Raw genomic sequence first — 18255 nt, 5'->3', positions numbered from 1 at the left:
GATGTGGAAGACAGAGATGTGGAAGACAGAGATGTGGAAGACGGACAGAGATGTGGAAGACAGAGATGATGTAGAAGGCTCTCACAGCCTGGCCCGCTCTCGGTAGGCCATTTTAGGGTGTGTCATCTGGAGCTGGGCCAGCATATTGAGGAGTCAGTGGCCAGCCCTGTGATACTGCCAGGTGGAGTCAGGTGGGCGTGAGTCTGCACTCAGAGCCCTTCCACACCGCTCTAGCAGAGACAGGCTTCCCTGCCGAGGCAGCTCCTGGAGGGTGTCTGTGTCCTTAATGTCTCTTTCCCCAATGACCTATGACCCCACTGGAGGCACAGAGTGGCCCTGGAGCTAGCTGGTGCTCCATCAGAGTTCTGTGAAAAGGTTCCATGGGGAGCCAGGGGCAGGAGAGGTCAGGGGTATTGATTGCTCCAGAGGGGCAGCCGGCCTCCGAGCCACATTCTGCGGCTGCAGCAGCCTCCTGCGCCATTCTGCATGCTTGCCTGATAACGTACTTCTTGTTGGATGCGCTGTGAGTAGTGGTGGGGTGGGAACTGTGAGGGAATGGGGTTCAGGGCCTGGGTGGGGGTACCAGGAGGGGGTCCCAGCTGGGATATTGAGCTGAGTCCTGGTTCTGGGAGAGGCTCTTTGGGGACTGAGTCCAGCCCCCCTTTCCCCTGCAGCCTTGTTCTCTTCTCGCCTCTCAGCATCCCGTGGTGGAGGCTCTGACAGGAAGACAGGGTGGGCGGACTGGAGGACCTGCATCCTCCTGTTCCAGCTGTTGTCTTGACTGGGAACTGACAGTCAGCACATTAGGCAGTGGGGCTCAGAGGAGGCACAGGGCCAGCGTGGTGGGGGAGAGGTGCAGGCTAGCTCTGGAGACTGGGGCTCTTGCCCTGCCACCCAGAGGCCCCACCCTGTCTGCGAGGCTGGAGCACACCTCTCCTGGCCTCTGTTTTCTTATTTGTGACAAGAAGGTTGAGGCAAGTAACCAACAACCGCACCCCCCACCCCACCCCAGGGTATTGCTGCTGGCATCTCCAATGTCCACTCTCAACCAATGAATGCCTACCCTGGCTGAGCCAAGGATAGTCCTGGCCAGCAGGGCTAAGTGACCAGGATAGCCACTAGTGACAGGTGCCACGGCCCATCAGCCCCGCCTGTCGGATCCAAGGGACTGAGTGCCTTTTCTGGTGTGAGGGGATTGGATAGTGGGGTACACACTAGAGATGGGCACTGACCTCTCCTTACCCCAGGTCTGCTTCTGAGGTGACCTGGGAAGAGGGATGGACATGTTGACCTCCAGAGTTCCTAGGGAGTGGGGGCTGACTGCTCACCCTGTTCACAGGGCCTCTGGACATGCTCTCCGTGTCCTTGGGCAGGATCTGGGAGTGTGCCTGAGACCCAGCCAGTGTCCTTGTTTTGCTTTGTGGCTAGGCGGTGTGCAGGGCTATGGCTTCGGGGGCCGTCCATTTTATCCCTTCTCCCAACACCTCCGGGGCCCTGGACTCATTCCAGCATTCTTACCTGCTTCCTTCCCGTGCCCAGCAGCAGGGATAGGCCTGAGGTTAGAATGCCTGCACCTAGCTCCTGGCCTGGGTTAGAATGCCTGCACCTAGCTCCTGGCCTGGGTTAGAATGCCTGCACCAATCTCCTGGCCTGGGTTAGAATGCCTGCACCTAGCTCCAGGCCTGGGTTAGAATGCCTGCACCTAGCTCCTGGCCTGGGGTTAGAATGCCTGCACCTAGCTCCAGGCCTGGGTTAGAATGCCTGCACCTAGCTCCTGGTCTGGGTTAGAATGCCTGCACCTAGCTCCAGGCCTGGGTTAGAATGCCTGCACCTAGCTCCTGGCCTGGGTTAGAATGCCTGCACCTAGCTCCTGGCCTGGGTTAGATGCTGCACCTAGCTCCTGGCTTGGGTTAGAATGCCTGCACCTAGCTCCTGGCCTGGGTTAGAATGCCTGCACCAATCTCCTGCTAGGACCCTGCTTGTTGCCCAGCGTTCCTGTGCCTCAGTCTCTCCATCGCTGCAAAGGGACCAATTACTCATGTCAGCAACGTAAAGATTCAGTGACATCCTGAGACCCACATGGTGGAAACAGGTCTGACTCCTCCAAATTGTTCTCTGACCTCCACATGTGGGCTGTGGCACATGAGCTCACACACATAATAAACAATAAATGTAATTCAAAAAAAATTACAGAAGAAATAAGGGGGCTGGAGAGATGGCCCAGTGGTTAAGAGCACTGCCAGAGGACCCGGGTTCAATTCCCAGCACCCACGTGGCGGCTCACAGCCATGTATAACTGCAGCTCCAGGGGATCCAATGTCCTTGGCTGACTTCCACTGGTGTGCACATACATGCATGAAGACAAAATGCTCATACACATAAAGTAAAACAAATCAATCTTAAAAATAATAAAGAATTCAACAAGCTGATCCGTAAAGCCCGGCCCATAGCGGGCTCAGCATAGCTTCTGGCTCGGGGGAGCTCAGCACATATTAGAAGACGTAGTTTTTAAAATCATCACTATCATGTAGGGCCCAGGTCAGGAGCTGTTGCCTCTAGGAAGACTTTCTGAATGTCGTATCCCAGGGATCTCTGATGTCTCTTCAGAAGCCCCCATTCTGGCCACTTGTACCAAGATGACCTTGTTGAGCCACCTGCCTGTGCCTCATCTCCTCACAGTCTCACCCCTGCTAGAGCAGGGCTGGCAGACCCTTGCCAACTGAGGACACCCGGACCTCTGGAAGCCCAGCGACTTGCACAGGGCTGCTGAGCAGAGTCTGGGCGGCCATGGAGGTGGGCGGGCGTTGTAAGAAGCCTTCCCAGGAATGTCGAAAGATCTCCCCCTCCTCATAAGGGCCCAGTCACAACCAAAGTTTGAGTCTACAATACTTCCCCTGGGAAACTGATGAGTTTATTAGACTTACTTACAGAGCATGGGGGAGGGGTTCAGGCAGGAGTGTGGGGTGACCCGCAAAGTAGCCACACTGGAACGTATGCACTCTCAACGACAGCTCCTCCGTGGCCACATAGATGCAGCCTCCTTCCAAGCATGTCCCCCAGCTTCTATGCTCTAGAACCTCCCCGTGACCCAAGGCCACATGCAGCTAAGGAAGAGTTGCATCCAAGTGGCTGGGAGAAGTGACTAGAGGCTCACATGAGGGTCCAGCGACCCCGGCATCCCTTCCTCCGTGAAGGAGTCCAGCTGCGATGGATGACCTGTTGATGCAGGCACAGCTGGTCTGGTGAAGAGGGCAGCTGTTTTCTGGGAGGATGGTATCCTACAGCGGGAGTATGTGGAGGAGGTGGTGGCCTCAGTCAGCAGTGAGAAGGCTGCTAGGTGGGTCCACTCACCCCGCTCCTGGGAAGCCTGTGACTGAGGCGGGGAGGCATGGCCAGGCTAATGACAACTTCTGGTGTCAAGTGACGAGAAGCCATCGAGGACACCAGGAAGCCAGATTTAGCCTCTTTGGGCCTCCTTTGATCTGTTTCTTAGGAAGAGGGGGTCATGCTCTGGAGTGGCAGCCCACGGTGAGCTGCTTTTGGGATACCACGGCCCTCGGGAGAGACACAGCTCCTGTCCTGGCTGTTTCCTCGGTGATCCCAGGTTGGCTGAAAGAGGGCTAGCAGATGCTACAGCCCTAAGGATGTTGCCGGGTCTCTGCCTGCTGACGGTGGCTGGATCAATGGGCTTGTCCTGGCTCTTCTAGGGCCTAGTGGGGTATAGTGCAGGGCTGTGGACTCCCTTTTCCCCTCTGAGGCCACCTTCTGGGCTCCTCTGGAGCACCCTCTCCATATACACACGGGGATGAACCAAGCATGGGGTTCCAATCGGGAGACCTGGCTCTGTCCAGCCTGGGGTATGCCCAGGCCCCCACTGCTCCGCTGAGCTCAGAGGGTCTCATGGGAGCCCGGCATGGTGTTCCCTCACAGACCGAGAGCGCATCGGGCAAGACTCTGCCTATGAACAGGAGGGGAAAGTGCAATTCGTCATTGACGCCGTGTATGCCATGGGCCACGCACTGCACGCCATGCATCGTGACCTGTGTCCTGGCCGTGTAGGACTCTGCCCTCGCATGGACCCTGTGGATGGTACCCAGCTGCTGAAGTACATCCGAAACGTCAACTTCTCAGGTGGGGGCATGGGGCAGGACACTACTTGACCCCGGGGTGGCCTGGGCCATGCAGCTGCAGGGTATAGAAGTCTGAGCTCATGGGGGTGGGAATGGTGGTCTCTTCAGATGTTCTGTGCAGGAGTCTTCCCAGAGAAGCCTCTGTCTTGAGTTTATAAGCCTCCCTGTGCCTGGGTAAAGGCTCAGCAAAGTCCTTCCCTGCAGGTATTGCAGGGAACCCTGTAACCTTCAATGAGAATGGAGACGCACCAGGACGTTATGACATCTACCAGTACCAACTGCGCAATGGCTCGGCTGAGTACAAAGTCATCGGCTCCTGGACTGACCACCTGCACCTCAGAGTAAGCATGAGGACAGGAGGGAACATGGGGGAACAGGGTGCAGAGGCCAGGCTGGGCCGGAGGTCACTGGCTGACACCAAGCTATCTGAGCGTGAGACCTCACTGGAAGGCAACCATTTCACCCAAGAGATGCCCTGGCTTTCCTCCTTTCCCTTGGGGTGATACTTCCAGCAGTGAACAGTTTTGTTTGGCTTTGGGTGTTGTTGTGGTTGAGAGGAAGCGCCACAGTGAGTTGTCTGGGGCTTGGACTCTGCCCTGCAAGGATGGAGGGAGAGACGCGTTCCCAGCAGGCAAAGCAGTCCGCCTTGCAGTCTCTTCCAGGCATCATCCAGGCAAGGAGCCCCTGCAGCCCTGCCCAGCACGGATCCCCGTATTCCACGTCCCAGAGCCTTCCCAGCTGGAGCGAGTGTCTCAGGATGCCGTCCCTAGGGAGGGATTCTCCTGAGGTCACGTAGCTGGAGGGACAGAACCTGTTCCTGGAACGAGGTTCCCCCTGTTAGGTAGAGAGAAGGTGGATGAGGATGTGCTGGGCGCAGAGGGCAGAGGCAGCCAGGCCTGTTCGCAGCGGCAGCCCAGCGCATGCGCGTGCGTACCCCCCCATACTGCAGTTCTAACAATGTGGTCTTCCTGAGAGGCTGGTAGCTCTGTGAGGCGAACACTGTCCTGTCCCTCCTTCACAGACACTGGGACTGAAGGCTGGGTAGGTGTGTGTGTGTGCAGTTCTGAAGGTCCTCCCTTCCCTCCCTGCCTGTCTGTCTGTCCCCAAGTCCCAGCTTGCTGGCCCAGCCCGGGGCACCCTCCTGATGCCTGTTCTGCCCCTGATCTGGGGAAGGGGCTGAGTCACAGCAGTGTGGTACGGTGATTGCTGGGCTTTCCAGCTTTCTCCCAGATCACCAGAGGAGCTGAGGGAGAGGACCAGGGCTAGCAGGCTACCTTAGGGGACCTGCAGATGAAGGAGGCTCTCCCAGTGAGGTACCACAGTATTCCCTGTGGGAGTCTCCAGGAGTAGTAAGAGACAAGGTGACTTCATACCTGCTACTCTTGGAACAGGTGGAGGACAGAGACTCAGTGGGCCAAGGAGTTCTCTCAAAGGTTCACAGCCCCGAGCCAGACCACGGACCCTAGGGACTGGGCCATCTTCATGGGAACCAGGGTTTTCCAGAATACCCACCATCGCCCCGGGGCTCATCATTCCTTCAGGATCGTGGCATAGGGACTGTTCCCTTTGGCTGCTAGAGTGATACATCCCATAATACCCAGAACCCAAGAAAACCTCTTCATGTAGACTTCCTTTTTACCCCATGCCCCTCCCTCCTCCTTTCTACTCAGTTCTGGAGCTCTCCGAACAGCCTCAACCAGCCTGGCACATTCCTGCAGGAGAGGGCATTCAGAGAACGCACGCACTCACAGATGCACGCACGCACGCACGCACACACCGCACCGCACCGCACCGCACTGCCCTGCTCCGCCCTGCGCCCCGCAAGGTCCCATCTGGCCAGGCTTGTTGCTCTGAGAACGAGCTTACTGCCTGGCTGCTTAAGAGCGCTCCTTCGATCAGGGCCTGCAGGTTAACCAGGCTCCCTGGCCCAGCACCTGTAGCTTCCCTGGCCACCAGGTTACTCCTTATACCGTTGTACGGATTTGGTAGGTGTGACACTGCTCCTGTGGCTTGCTTTGCTCCCAGCATCTTCAGAGCCCTGGAGCTGTGTTCTCATTTTGTGTCAGATGTAAAGGAATGCTAACCCCGGGGCACTCATTAAGTGGCTTCTGATTAAATCTTTGTTCCTTGCTTTCAGCTGAGCAGGACTCCGGAGTTGCTGGGTGGGAGGAAGCTCAGGGCTGAGCTCTGAGGTAGTTCCTCTTCCACGCCTCCGGCATGAGAACCACACGGGAGGGGCTTGTTCCCACAGGCAGAGATCTCGGCCGGTTGAAATGGGCGTTTCTAACTCACTCCTGGCTGCATGATTTCCAGGCCTCGGGGTTTGAAAGTCAGGACTCCTGGGGTCTTGGTCTTGCCCTGGTGCTCAGTATGACTCTAGGGTGTCACGTCTACGGTCCCTAGACTCAGTTTCTCCAGATGAGTATTGAGTTAGTGGTGTCTGGGTCACATGGGTAAGCTGTCTGATTCCAACTGTCAGCCAGTCAGCTCAGATGAACTCCAGGAAGCTGGGCCTGTGGCCAGTGATTCAGGTGTGCAGCCAGAGAGCTCGGGGGTGGTGTTGGTGGTGGAGGGTAAGGTCTGGGCGCTGCCAGCATGTCCCAAAGCCAGCTCTGTGGTGCTGTCCTTGCCAGATAGAGCGGATGCAGTGGCCGGGGAGTGGCCAGCAGCTGCCGCGCTCCATCTGCAGTCTGCCCTGCCAGCCGGGCGAGCGGAAGAAGACCGTGAAGGGCATGGCTTGCTGCTGGCACTGTGAGCCCTGCACAGGGTACCAGTACCAGGTGGACCGCTACACCTGCAAAACCTGCCCCTACGACATGCGGCCCACAGAGAACCGCACGGGCTGCCAGCCCATCCCCATCATCAAGCTGGAGTGGGACTCGCCCTGGGCCGTCCTGCCTCTCTTCCTGGCCGTGGTGGGCATTGCCGCCACATTGTTTGTGGTGGTCACTTTTGTGCGCTACAACGATACCCCCATCGTCAAGGCCTCGGGCCGGGAGCTGAGCTACGTGCTGCTGGCGGGCATCTTTCTGTGCTACGCCACTACCTTCCTCATGATCGCAGAGCCCGACCTGGGGACCTGCTCCCTCCGCCGCATCTTCCTGGGGCTCGGCATGAGCATCAGCTACGCAGCCCTGCTCACCAAGACCAACCGCATCTACCGCATCTTCGAACAGGGCAAGCGGTCAGTCAGTGCCCCACGCTTCATCAGCCCAGCCTCCCAGCTGGCCATCACCTTCAGCCTCATCTCCCTGCAGCTGCTCGGCATCTGTGTGTGGTTTGTGGTGGACCCCTCCCACTCAGTGGTGGACTTCCAGGACCAACGGACACTGGACCCCCGCTTTGCCAGGGGCGTGCTCAAATGTGACATCTCTGACCTGTCGCTCATCTGCCTGCTGGGCTACAGCATGCTGCTGATGGTCACGTGTACCGTGTATGCCATCAAGACTCGAGGTGTGCCTGAGACCTTCAATGAGGCCAAGCCCATCGGCTTCACCATGTACACCACCTGTATCGTCTGGCTGGCCTTCATCCCCATCTTCTTTGGCACCTCACAGTCGGCCGACAAGGTGGGTGGTGGGGGGCCAGGGGGCATGGCCGAGTGGGGATTGAGAGCGGGAGCCCAGAGCCCAGGCAGCCCCTGGAGACACTTCTACACCTCGTTCTGTTTTCTCTCCCAGTTGCAGGTTTTTCCCCTCTGGGTTTCTCTTGCTTTGTATTTCATCTTTTTATTATTTATTTTTTAATTTTTGTTTGTTTTTTTCTATTTCCCACGCTGAGGGCAGGGACAGGCAGAGGCCACACCCCTCTATGGTGTGCCCTTGTGGTGTGTGGCCCCACACCTGAGGGAGATGGCAGCTTGAGAAATTGCTTTTGGCCTCACCAGGGGGAGAGAGTCACTGCTGGGAGTCCATCCTGTGTGTCTTGGCGGGGACATCTGGGTCTGCGGCTGCCAGGCCACAACATGGCAGCTAAGGCCCTCCTACTTCACCCATCCCTAGTGGGTTTCTGTATAAGTGAAGCCAGGAGAGTCTGTTAAAAGGGTATCAAGGATTTATTAAGATATAAAATGGAGAGAAAATGCACTCACGGATACAGAACAAAGTAAACAGCCGCCGTGGTCCTCCGTTCTGCCTGGGGTGAATGAAACCAGCAGTCCGATCTCCGACCACCACCAGAGAGAGCAAGCACGCCTCTCTCCTCAGTTTTAAGCAGTCATGTAACCTGCCAAGAGGCCATGCCCTAAGGCTGGCACTCCAAAGCTATTGGCAGAGTGAATATCCACAACATTCCTGTCCTCCCAGAGGCCAGACCTCTGTCTTCAGGTTCTGGGGTGAACCCCTCCTCTCCCATCCTGGATCCCTCCTCTCCCATCCTGGATCCCTGCCCCCCCCCAATCCTGGATCCCTCCTTTCCTATCCTGGATTCCTGCCCTCCCATCCTGGATCCTTACCCTCCCATCCTGGATCCCTGCCCTCCTATCCTGTATACCTGCCCTCCAAGGGGCTCCTCTTGGTACCTGGAAGGAGCTGCTAGGGTGTATCCCCATCAGAGACAGTCCTATCAGAATCCAGAGAGGGATTGAGTTGCATCCTGAGCTGTATTACAGGCTGTCCTTACCAATGTTGCCATGCTTCCCAGCACTAGCCCTTCTCCCAGCCTCCAGATGGGGTCAGGGTGGAGAGATAGAGTTTTGAGTCCTTGCCACTTGGGACACCAGCCTCCATAGAGGCTCCTGTAGCCATGGCGTGGAGCTCTGACAAGCCAGAGTTAGGGAAGGGAACAGGCTGTATTGGAGCCATGAAGTGGGTTTGGGGTGGGGAGAGAGAGAGAGAGAGAGAGAGAGAGAGAGAGAGAGAGAGAGAGAGAGAGAGAGAGAGAGAAAGAAACAGATGTAAGCATGGCCTTCTCACGTGTGCCTGCTCAGCAGTGGATGAGCTGTGTGTGAGGTACACAGGGCTATGGGCATGAGGGCCTGATGTGTGCTGAGGGATTCACAGCTGCCTGTATGGATGGGTGTGTGTGCACAGGGGTGCAGGAGCTGGTGGGCACATACAGGTGGCCACACAACTGTCTGAATGGATCTGTGTGTAGGCATGTGCACCCAGCTGCAGGGAAGGGTGTAAGTCGGGTGTGTGTGAGTTCAGGCACATGTGTGTTACATATACACGGGTGCAGGTGTTAGCAGGACTGCATGGCTCCCCTGGTGTCATGTGAGGCAGCCTGGGCTGTTCTGGCGAGCCAGTGATGGCTCTTTTGCCTTAGCCAGGATTCTCAGGATTGACAGCTGTGAGGTGTTGCTGTGAGCCATCTAAAGTGGCCGTTCTCTTTTGTGTAGGGCACTGCTCACCAGCCTTGGGCAGGATGTGGCTGTGGATCAGCTGGGATAGAGGAGGTTCCTGATTTTACAGCATCCTCAGCCCCCCTGGGTCAGACGCCTGAGTGGACGCCCAAAGTGGGCGGAGCTTCTCCGCTCCCCAGGCCCTCTCAGAACCCTGGCACAGAGACAGCGGACTGTGGTCCACACATCCAAACCCTGCTCTATGCTTTGTCCCCCATCAAATCCCGTCCTCCACTGGGGGCCTGTGGCTGTGGCTGGCAGAATTTCAGGCAGAGCTCCATGACGAAGCTGCAGTGCTGGTCTGCCTGAGAACAGGACGGTGGCATGGCTGGCCCTGGGACTGGGAGATGGTTAGGTGGTGAGGTCCCATGGCAGGCTGCCCCTCGGTCTGATGCCTTTAAGACCACCCTGAGGTCTGGCTCCCTCCTACGTTCCTTGTCCCGACTCAGGTGCCACCTGAGCTCTAGAGGACCATGGTTTCTCTAGAAGGGACCACCAGCCACCTGCCCCGGGAGCCATGCATGCCCCTGCACAGGGGACTCCTGAAAAGGTGCTGGAGCCAGAGACCAGCTCCAGAGTTGGAGGGGAAGTCTGAGTCCTGGGGCAAGGAGAGGATCTAGGGGGGCAGCCGTTCTTCTACCTGGAGGTGGCTAGGACCCCAGGGAGCTAGAGAGCAGATCTTCAGCAGCTTTAACTCTAGTCTGAGCTGCTCTTGACCCCTTTGTATCTTCAGAAAGGCTCCTGGGCTGAAAAGGGAAATAACCCAGAAACAGTGACTGGGTTCAGCACTGGACGCCATTTATAGACTGGGGCAAAGGCACACACAGGGTTCCTGTGCACCTATTACATACAGTCCAAAATGCTGCTCACTCTGCCTGTGTTAATGAATAGTGTGTGCCATAAGCCCAAAGAGGCTTGCCCAGCATCTCACTATGGGCCAGGGTAGATGGCACCATCTCTCTCAGGACCTCTGTGACTTCAGAAAGAAGTGTAGGCTTGTGCCCTACACTGCTTGGCCAGCGGTGAGGTGTGCAAGATGCCACTGGGAGTCCTGGCAGTCTTCTTGGAAGAACGGAGCATCAGCTGCACTCTAGAGCAGGAACCCAGGCTCAGGGTCATTTCCAGTCTCCTCCATGACAGCATCTGGGGCCCCAGCTGAGCTGAGAGGGGCAGCCAGGGCCTGGATCACCTGTCAGAAAGGAGGAGGTGGGAGAGAACCTGGGCGGGGCTGTGGCAGTTGCTGGGCTCTGTTTGGAGGGCTTCCGCCATTGAAGAATGGATTATCCGACACCCAGATTAATGGGCTTTCATTTTACTAAACATCTGTCACCGTTAGTGCTGGTGAGCGAGCGTGAAATGAGCTTTGACAGTGTTGCTGCCACGGCCGTCTTCCGCTGGGTGTCGTGGGTCCCCTGCCGGGGCCTGTTCCACATGGGTGGCACATGGTGGAGAGTCACCGGATGAGGGGCTGCTGGGAGCCATTCCAAGGCACCAGTGGGTGCTCATGTCACCCACAGCAGCCCTGTGCAGGGACCGCTCCCACGGAGGTCAGCCCTGGTCCCCAAGAGCGTGCTGGAGACATTTCTCCTGGTTGGATGGGGTGGGGGTTCCATGGGCTTCTGCCACTCTACACACAGACGGTGCTTCCCACACCCTGACCACTGTTAACCCTGCCCTCACCACAGCCCTGTGAGGTAGGTACTACAGTTTTCAGGTCTGTGCTGTACATAAGGAAACTGAGGCACAAGGACTGACCTGTCCAAGTTCACAAGCTAGGATGTGAGTCCCAGGAATTCTGAAGTCCCAGCTCCATATGACGACGTCCTCCTGCTCGAAGCCGTCAGGTGCAGAGCAGGCCTATCCCAGCTGTCTTTTCCTAAGAGGGTGCCGGGCAGGTCAGGGCCCTCTAGGATGACAGGTAGTGAGCAGAGTGGGGTGGATGGAGCTGGATGGAGCAGGGCCGGGCAGGGCCAGGTGGGTGGAGTCGTGGCAGAGTGGTGCGGACTGCATGGCATGAGGTGAGGCTGCTCTGACCCCCACCTGCGGCCACCCACAGCTGTACATCCAGACAACCACACTGACGGTCTCCGTGAGTCTGAGCGCCTCTGTGTCCCTGGGAATGCTCTACATGCCCAAAGTCTACATCATCCTCTTCCACCCGGAGCAGAATGTGCCCAAGCGCAAGCGCAGCCTGAAAGCCGTGGTCACCGCAGCTACCATGTCCAACAAGTTCACGCAGAAGGGCAACTTCAGGCCCAATGGGGAAGCCAAGTCAGAGCTGTGTGAGAACCTGGAGGCCCCAGGTGAGTGTGTAGCCTCGTCCCTGTCTCCCAGGCCCTGCCCCACCCCTTTCCTGCACAGGCGCCTGCAGGCCTCATAACTGCCTGCTCTCTGGTAACCAGTGGGAGACAGTAGGTTGCAGGTGAGCACAGTTGTCCCGTCTAGCCCTTCCTGGCGGCTTCAGAGAACTCCCGAGGCTCCCTGTGCCAGCTGACCTGGTTCCTGCAGGGTGCTGAGACCCTACCACATCTCGTTCTGGCAGCATCTCTCAGTCCCTCTGGGGGCAGGGCTGCCACAGAGGCCCAGTTCCTGGAGTAACCCAGGAGGGACCTTTGGCTTTGTCCCTAATGGGGTCTGAAAGATGAGGACTGAGGACATGGCCATCCTGCGACAGGTGGGTGAGGATGGAGTGGGTGGGACTTGACTGATGTCCCCATGGATCAGCATCTCCCCAGGGGCTTGTCAGAGATCTCAGAAAGAGGGTCCTGAGCTGGAGGCAGCATACAGAGCCAGGTGGTGGCAGCAGGGACCAGCTCGACCTGGGCTTGACCCCCAGAGGAAGTGAGACCGACCTCAACATGGTGTCTTTCCCTGCACTATGGCTCCCCTGTCTCTGGGGTCCCCATCCTCTATGTGGGGCAATACGCCTGACTTCGGATGTGTCCCCCAGCTTGTGTTAACAGCCCCCCCACCTTACTTCCCTGTTCTTGCTCCTCCTCCTAAAAAACCATGTAACCCCTGCCCTCTGGTCCTGGCTCTTCCTTCAGGTACTGCCTGGAGATGGGAAGGGCAGGGTGTCCCCTCTGGCTTCCATCTTCTCCTGACTGTCAAGGGTCCTCAGAGCAGCTGCATCTCTTTCTGGCCTGAGCACGGGGACCCCTTGCTCCTTCCTGTGGACATTTGCCCATTCCAGCCCGATTCCTACAAGGCCCTGCACACCAGTGCAGAAGCAGCTTTGCACACAGCTCCACAAGCGAATGGACAGACACATGCACACAAACGCATGCATTCACACACATGCACTGCCGTCTCCCCGGAGCAGGATGTATCGATGCTATAACTTGGGAGGACGACACTATCGCACTTATCAATCAGAGGGGCCACAGGGTCGAGGGCCTTCACAGACATTGTCCCTCCGCCCTGCTCAGGCCGGTCACAAGGTCATAAGAGGAAGTATGGCAGGGAGGGGAGGCCAAGCGCCCACCCTGCTCCTGCAAGGTAGGGCCCAGAGCCCTCTGCAGCCAGGGCCGAGGTGGCAGCTCCTTGTGTCCCCTGTCTCTCAGTGACAGGGCTGCACAGTGATCAGTTCTAGGGACAGCCCAGATGAGGGGGTGGGAGGGAGGAGTGGGGGGGGTCACTTCCATGCAGCAGGGACATTTTTCACCCTGTCAGGTTCAGGCCACGTATCTTTAAACAAACAACAGAATAAATAATTTAGAACCCTGATTGCAGGCGGATTGGTGCAGAGTCACAGGGCGACAAGTGGTGGCTGCGAGCCTCGTGCCTCAAGCTGTCTTGCCAATTGCTCTATGATTGGCTGGTGACGGAGAACCCTTGGGAGGGCTCTGCCACACCTTTGTGCCTCCACTCACAAAGAGGGCACTTCTGCAGCGCCAGGCACCCACCCCGGCCACACTGGCACAGCACCTTTCTGTCCAGCATCTTAGACCTGAGGGTTTCATCTGCCCCGGCCCGAGAGCCAGCTGCTGTGTTCGTCAGCACGTGGTTTACAGGTAGAGATGTTCCCGCTTGAGGAGGGTTAGCTTGTTGGCCAGTTGTATGGCAGTTGCTGAGGAGGCCCCGATGATGGTGGCCCAGGCCCCCTCCCGGATGGCTGATTCTTTCTGTGTGCCTTACTGCTAGTCAACTTGCTGTTCCCATTTTCCAGATGGTGAGACAGGCTTCGAAAAAGGGTTGAGGGCCCCCTGGTTGCAGCTGAGGGCTGAGACCCCCATTCTGCAAGCTCTGGAGCCAGTGATTCCAGTAGTTTAGAGGAAACAGGCAGCTCTGGCTAGTGGGGCCCGGATGTCCCTTGCCATGTGCTCTTTTCTTATTCCCTTAACAGCTACTGGTGCAGCAGGGCCTGAGACGTGCATCCCCCTGCAGGGGGTTAGCTCCCACCACTGCTGAGGTTTCTTTCTCTCTCTAGGCCCTGAGCCACTGGAGGGTCTTGCAGCTGGGAGACAGTTTTCATCAGTTTGCACAGGGGTGATGGGGTCAGGGGCTGGTTCACGGAAGCCAGGACTGCCAGAGGGACCACCCACTGTGGTTCTGCTGCGGCAATGGGGTTCAGATGGTGAAGTGTTGAAAGTTTTGGCAGTCATTTGGGAAAAGAATTCTAGGCACAAAGGGCCACCTTACTTGTTTATTCTAACTATAGGTAGGGAAACTGAGGCTCAGCAGGAAAAGGAGGAAGCCACCTAAGGTTATCCAGGAAGGAGGAAGCTCCCTCCTACTAAAATGGACCTCTACAGGCTTCTCACCCAGCACACCCGCCATCCTGCATCCCAGCCTCTTCTCCTGAGTCCTAGTCCGTCCCAGGCCCAGGATGCCTCCCACTTCTGTCCCATCATCCTGCAATCTTGGTTATCCAGCTCCCTGGAGAGATTCAGGGGTGCTTTGCATACTGCTGTTCTTATCTTTCCCTGAATGTTAGGGCACGTTTCCTTCCATTGCACCCAGCTTCTGCTTGATGCTTCAGACAGGGAGCCAGCTACCACTTAAGGTCACTTGCTCCCCCCCATCCCTGGCCAGGAGAAAGTTATTTCTTTAGCTGAACTGAACTCTGGTCCTGAGATCCCAGAAGAAAAACCAAGAAGCTCAAATCAGGCAAATGTTTTTCTCTCTCTAATGTCAAAGAAGATGATAGGTGGGCAGGAGTGAGGTATGGCCCAGGTTCCTTCCATCTTGTTGCTCTTTTGGTTCCCCAAGGATTGAGGCCATCTCCAGTGTTTCCTCTACTCACGAAGCAGACAAGAGAGGGCAGAAGTGCAGGGAAACAGCTGTGGTGGAAGCTGCACGTCATCTGTCCTAGTTAGCTTTTCTATTACTGTGATAAACACCATGACCAAAAGCAACTTGGGGCCGGTGGGGGAAGTATTTATTTCATCCTAAAGGTTATAGTCCATCATTGAGTTAAAGCAAAAACACAGGCAGGAGCTTGAAGCAGAAACCACAGAGGAAGGCTGCTTACTGCCTTGTTCTCTGACTCATGCTTTGTTAGCTTTTTATACAGTGCAGACCCACCTGCCCGAAGATGGTCGAGCCTACAGTGGGCTGGCCCTTCTGTATCAATCATTAAGACAATTCCTCACAGATATGGCCACAGGCCAATCTGATCTGGCTAATCCCCCAACAGAGACTCCTTCAAATGACTCTAGGCTGTGTCAAGTTGATAACTGGCCCTAACTAGGACACCATCGCTCCCTTGGATTTAATTAACAAGATTTACCATGGAGCCTACTCAGCTGCAAGAGAGGCTGGGAAACATCGTCCTTAACGTGGCAGCCACGTGCCCAGTGTAACAGGGACCGGGAGACAACGTGTGGACCTCCATGCTGCCCTGCCCCACTTCCTCTCCTCTAGGTCACCTGTCCCGGGTCCATCCCCATGGGTGTGTCTCCTTTTCAGAGCTGAAAGATTCCCAAGGGAAACAAGTCAGCTCCAAGATAAGGAGAGCATCTTTTCCCATCCAGCCCCTCTCCACCCCAACCCCAGGCACTGTCCCTGCCCCTGATGGAGACCCCCAAACCTCTCAAGGCAGGACAAGCCAAGGGTGTGGCCAGCTGCCTCATGCCTCTGGCCTTGGTTCACTGACAACAGAGACAACCCTCCTTTGGTCGCACTGTGCCCCGGTGGGGTAGGGGAGACCCACATTGCCTCTGAGAGCTGATGTCATCATCGGGCTGGGATCCTAGGGCAGGGTCCTTGAGGGTGCTGTGGCCAGGAAATGGGAGGACCTCAGATGTGCCATGTCAGACTCAGCTGGGGTGGAGGACATGAATGGGGGGGCAGAGTGATCAAGGCAGAGAATGCCTGGTCCAAAGTCTGCAGACTGAAGGGGGCAGGCCTCCAGAAGTGGACAGGATGGATGCCCCAGCGTCTCCAGGACCAGGGACTGGTGTCTCGCTTGGGCAGAGGGCATTGTGAGCCCACTGCATGTCTCAGCTGCTTGCCAAGCAACCCCCCCCCCCCCCGGCTCTGGCTACCATTCTTTCCCCTCATCCCTATTCTTCTCCTCTAGGCCACCATGCTAACACACTGAGTGTTTTCTTTTCCAGAATATCTGGGGCTGAACCTCTGAAAGATTTCCCTTGGCGAATGTTTTAAGATTCTGTAATTACATCATACACCCAAAGAACTATTTTAAGGCATGGTAGAGTTAGGGGTTGACAAGGGTTCTCTAGTGGGGAGGTGCTTAGGGAGGTACTCAAAGATGGGGTCACATCTCAGTGACGTGTGAGGAGGAGGCATGCTCCGGGTAATGGCTCACCTGAGCAAAGATGTGGTGGCGGGAATCCTGTGTGGGACCTGGGGCTTCGGATGACAAGAGAGGCAGCTTTGGGACAGGTGTGCCCAGCACCCAGGTGGGGTGCCCTGGGCTGGGACCCTGATGGAGTTCTGTGTGGGCAGTGCCTCTGGGGAAGGAGGCCTTGGGAGAGGCAGTGCTGACGCCTGGCTCTCCTGATCTCTCTCCAGCACTGGCAACCAAACAGACCTATGTCACCTACACCAACCACGCCATCTAACCGGGCTGAGGAGCCACGCCAGTGACGGAGTCACAACCTCCAAGGATGGTGCATCGGGCCAGGGCCACTCCTGCGGGCCCTGCTGATGTCCTGCCTGCCCCATGGGCATCCACGAATGTGGCTTGGTGCTGAGGACAGTAGAAACCCCGGCCATCACTACTGGGCAAGCCGTGGTGGGCAACCGGAGGAGGCTGCATGGCCGGGGCAGTTCCAGATTGTGCCACACAGGCCTTCCGTCTGGACCCATGTCGTGCCCAGCCCCAGCACAGGGGCTTGGTCTCCAGACCCGAGCCCTGGCGTTCTCTCCCTCCTGCCTCCGTCTGTCCTGTTGGTGACCCTGGTTGGTCCTTCCCGTCTTTGCGTTTCTCTTCCGTCTTTCGCTCTGCATGTGTTGTCTGTTTGGGCTCTCTGCTTCTGTGTTTTCCTTTCTGCCCCTGCCCCTCCTCTGCCATCTGGCCTGTCCCACGCCTTCTGCTGCCCTGAGTTGCCCCACCCCCGCCCCATGTCACTTCTCATGCATTTTTCTTTTCTGTCCCATCGACTTCATTTTCTTCCACGTTTTGTTCCCTTCACTCCATCCACCAACTCCTTCATGTTACAAAAGAGAAAAAAAAAGGGGGGGGGATCAAAACACAAAAAAGCCCAAACACAACTAATCTTGAGTGTGTTGCAAAGTGCTGCGTCCTCCTGGTGGCCTCTGTGTGTCCCTGTGGCCTGCAGCCTGCTCGCCCACCCTACCCGTCTGCCGTGTGTCCTGCCCGCCTGCCCGCCTTGCCCTTCCTGCCAACGACACGGAGTTCAGTGCCTGGGTGTTTGGTGATGGTCCCTGATGTGTAGCATGACTGTTTTTATACTGAGAACATTTCTAATAAAGATAAACACATGGTTTTGCACCTGGCCTGTGTGTCCACTGAGGGCCCCATGCTCAGCCACAACTGGTGGTCAGAGGCAGAAGGGCTGCTGGGGGAGGGACTTGGTATCCCAAGTAAAGTGAGCAGGACACTGCAGAATATTCCAGTATCTACTGGGGCTGGAGAGGTGGCTTGGTGGTTACACAGTGTAACATAAATCTTTTTTTTTTTTTGGTTTTTCGAGACAGGGTTTCTCTGTGTAGCTTTGCGCCTTTCCTGGGACTCACTTGGTAGTCCAGGCTGGCCTCGAACTCACAGAGATTCACCTGGCTCTGCCTCCCGAGTGCTGGGATTAAAGGCGTGCACCACCACTGCCCGGCGTAACATAAATCTTAAAAAGTCTTATTAATAAAAAAAAACCTGGAGCCAGATATTGGGTAATTTCTGAAAGATCAGAAAGACAGAACAAGCCACAGCCAACCTCACCTCGCTAACACCTCAGCTGATCTTGTTTCTTCAGACTGAAAGCCTCTGAGTCCTCACCTGAATGGATCTCAGCTGAACTGATGCTAAAAAGCCTAAAAGCTTAAAAGCCTCTAGTTCCTGGTCCTCACACCTTTTATACCTCTCTGCTTCCTGCCATCACTTCCTGGGATTAAAGGTGTGTGTCCTTCCCAAGCAAGACATGAGATCTCAAGTGCTGGGATTAAAGGTGTGTGCCACCATGTCTGGCTCTGTTTCCAATGTGGCCCTGAACTCACAGAGATCTAGATGGATCTCTGCCTCCAAATGCTAGGATTAAGGGTGTGTGCCACCACTGTCTGGCCTCTGTGTCTAATCTAGTGGCTGTTCTGTTCTCTGACCCCAGATAAGTTTTATTAGGGTACACAATATGTTGGAGGACA

General features: G+C 56.4%; 1 protein-coding gene across 1 annotated transcript in view; it reads left to right on the top strand.

Moving 5' to 3' along the window:
* Window positions 1-17396, top strand: part of Grm4 (glutamate metabotropic receptor 4) — a 29514-nt gene extending 12118 nt beyond the window's left edge. Inside the window, exons 4-8 of the mRNA XM_028888344.2 lie at window positions 3931-4131; window positions 4335-4471; window positions 6764-7699; window positions 11528-11774; window positions 16450-17396. Coding sequence (XP_028744177.1) covers window positions 3931-4131; window positions 4335-4471; window positions 6764-7699; window positions 11528-11774; window positions 16450-16499 — 1571 coding nt within the window. The 3' untranslated portion in view covers window positions 16500-17396. The remainder of the gene's footprint in view (window positions 1-3930; window positions 4132-4334; window positions 4472-6763; window positions 7700-11527; window positions 11775-16449) is intronic.
* Window positions 17397-18255: the final 859 nt, after the last annotated feature.

Source organism: Peromyscus leucopus, chromosome 16_21, assembly GCF_004664715.2.
Source record: "Peromyscus leucopus breed LL Stock chromosome 16_21, UCI_PerLeu_2.1, whole genome shotgun sequence".
In the NCBI taxonomy this organism is placed as follows: Eukaryota; Metazoa; Chordata; class Mammalia; order Rodentia; family Cricetidae; genus Peromyscus; species Peromyscus leucopus.
The sequence above is the reverse complement of the archived record's forward strand: the minus strand, read 5'-3'. Positions and strand labels throughout refer to the sequence as shown.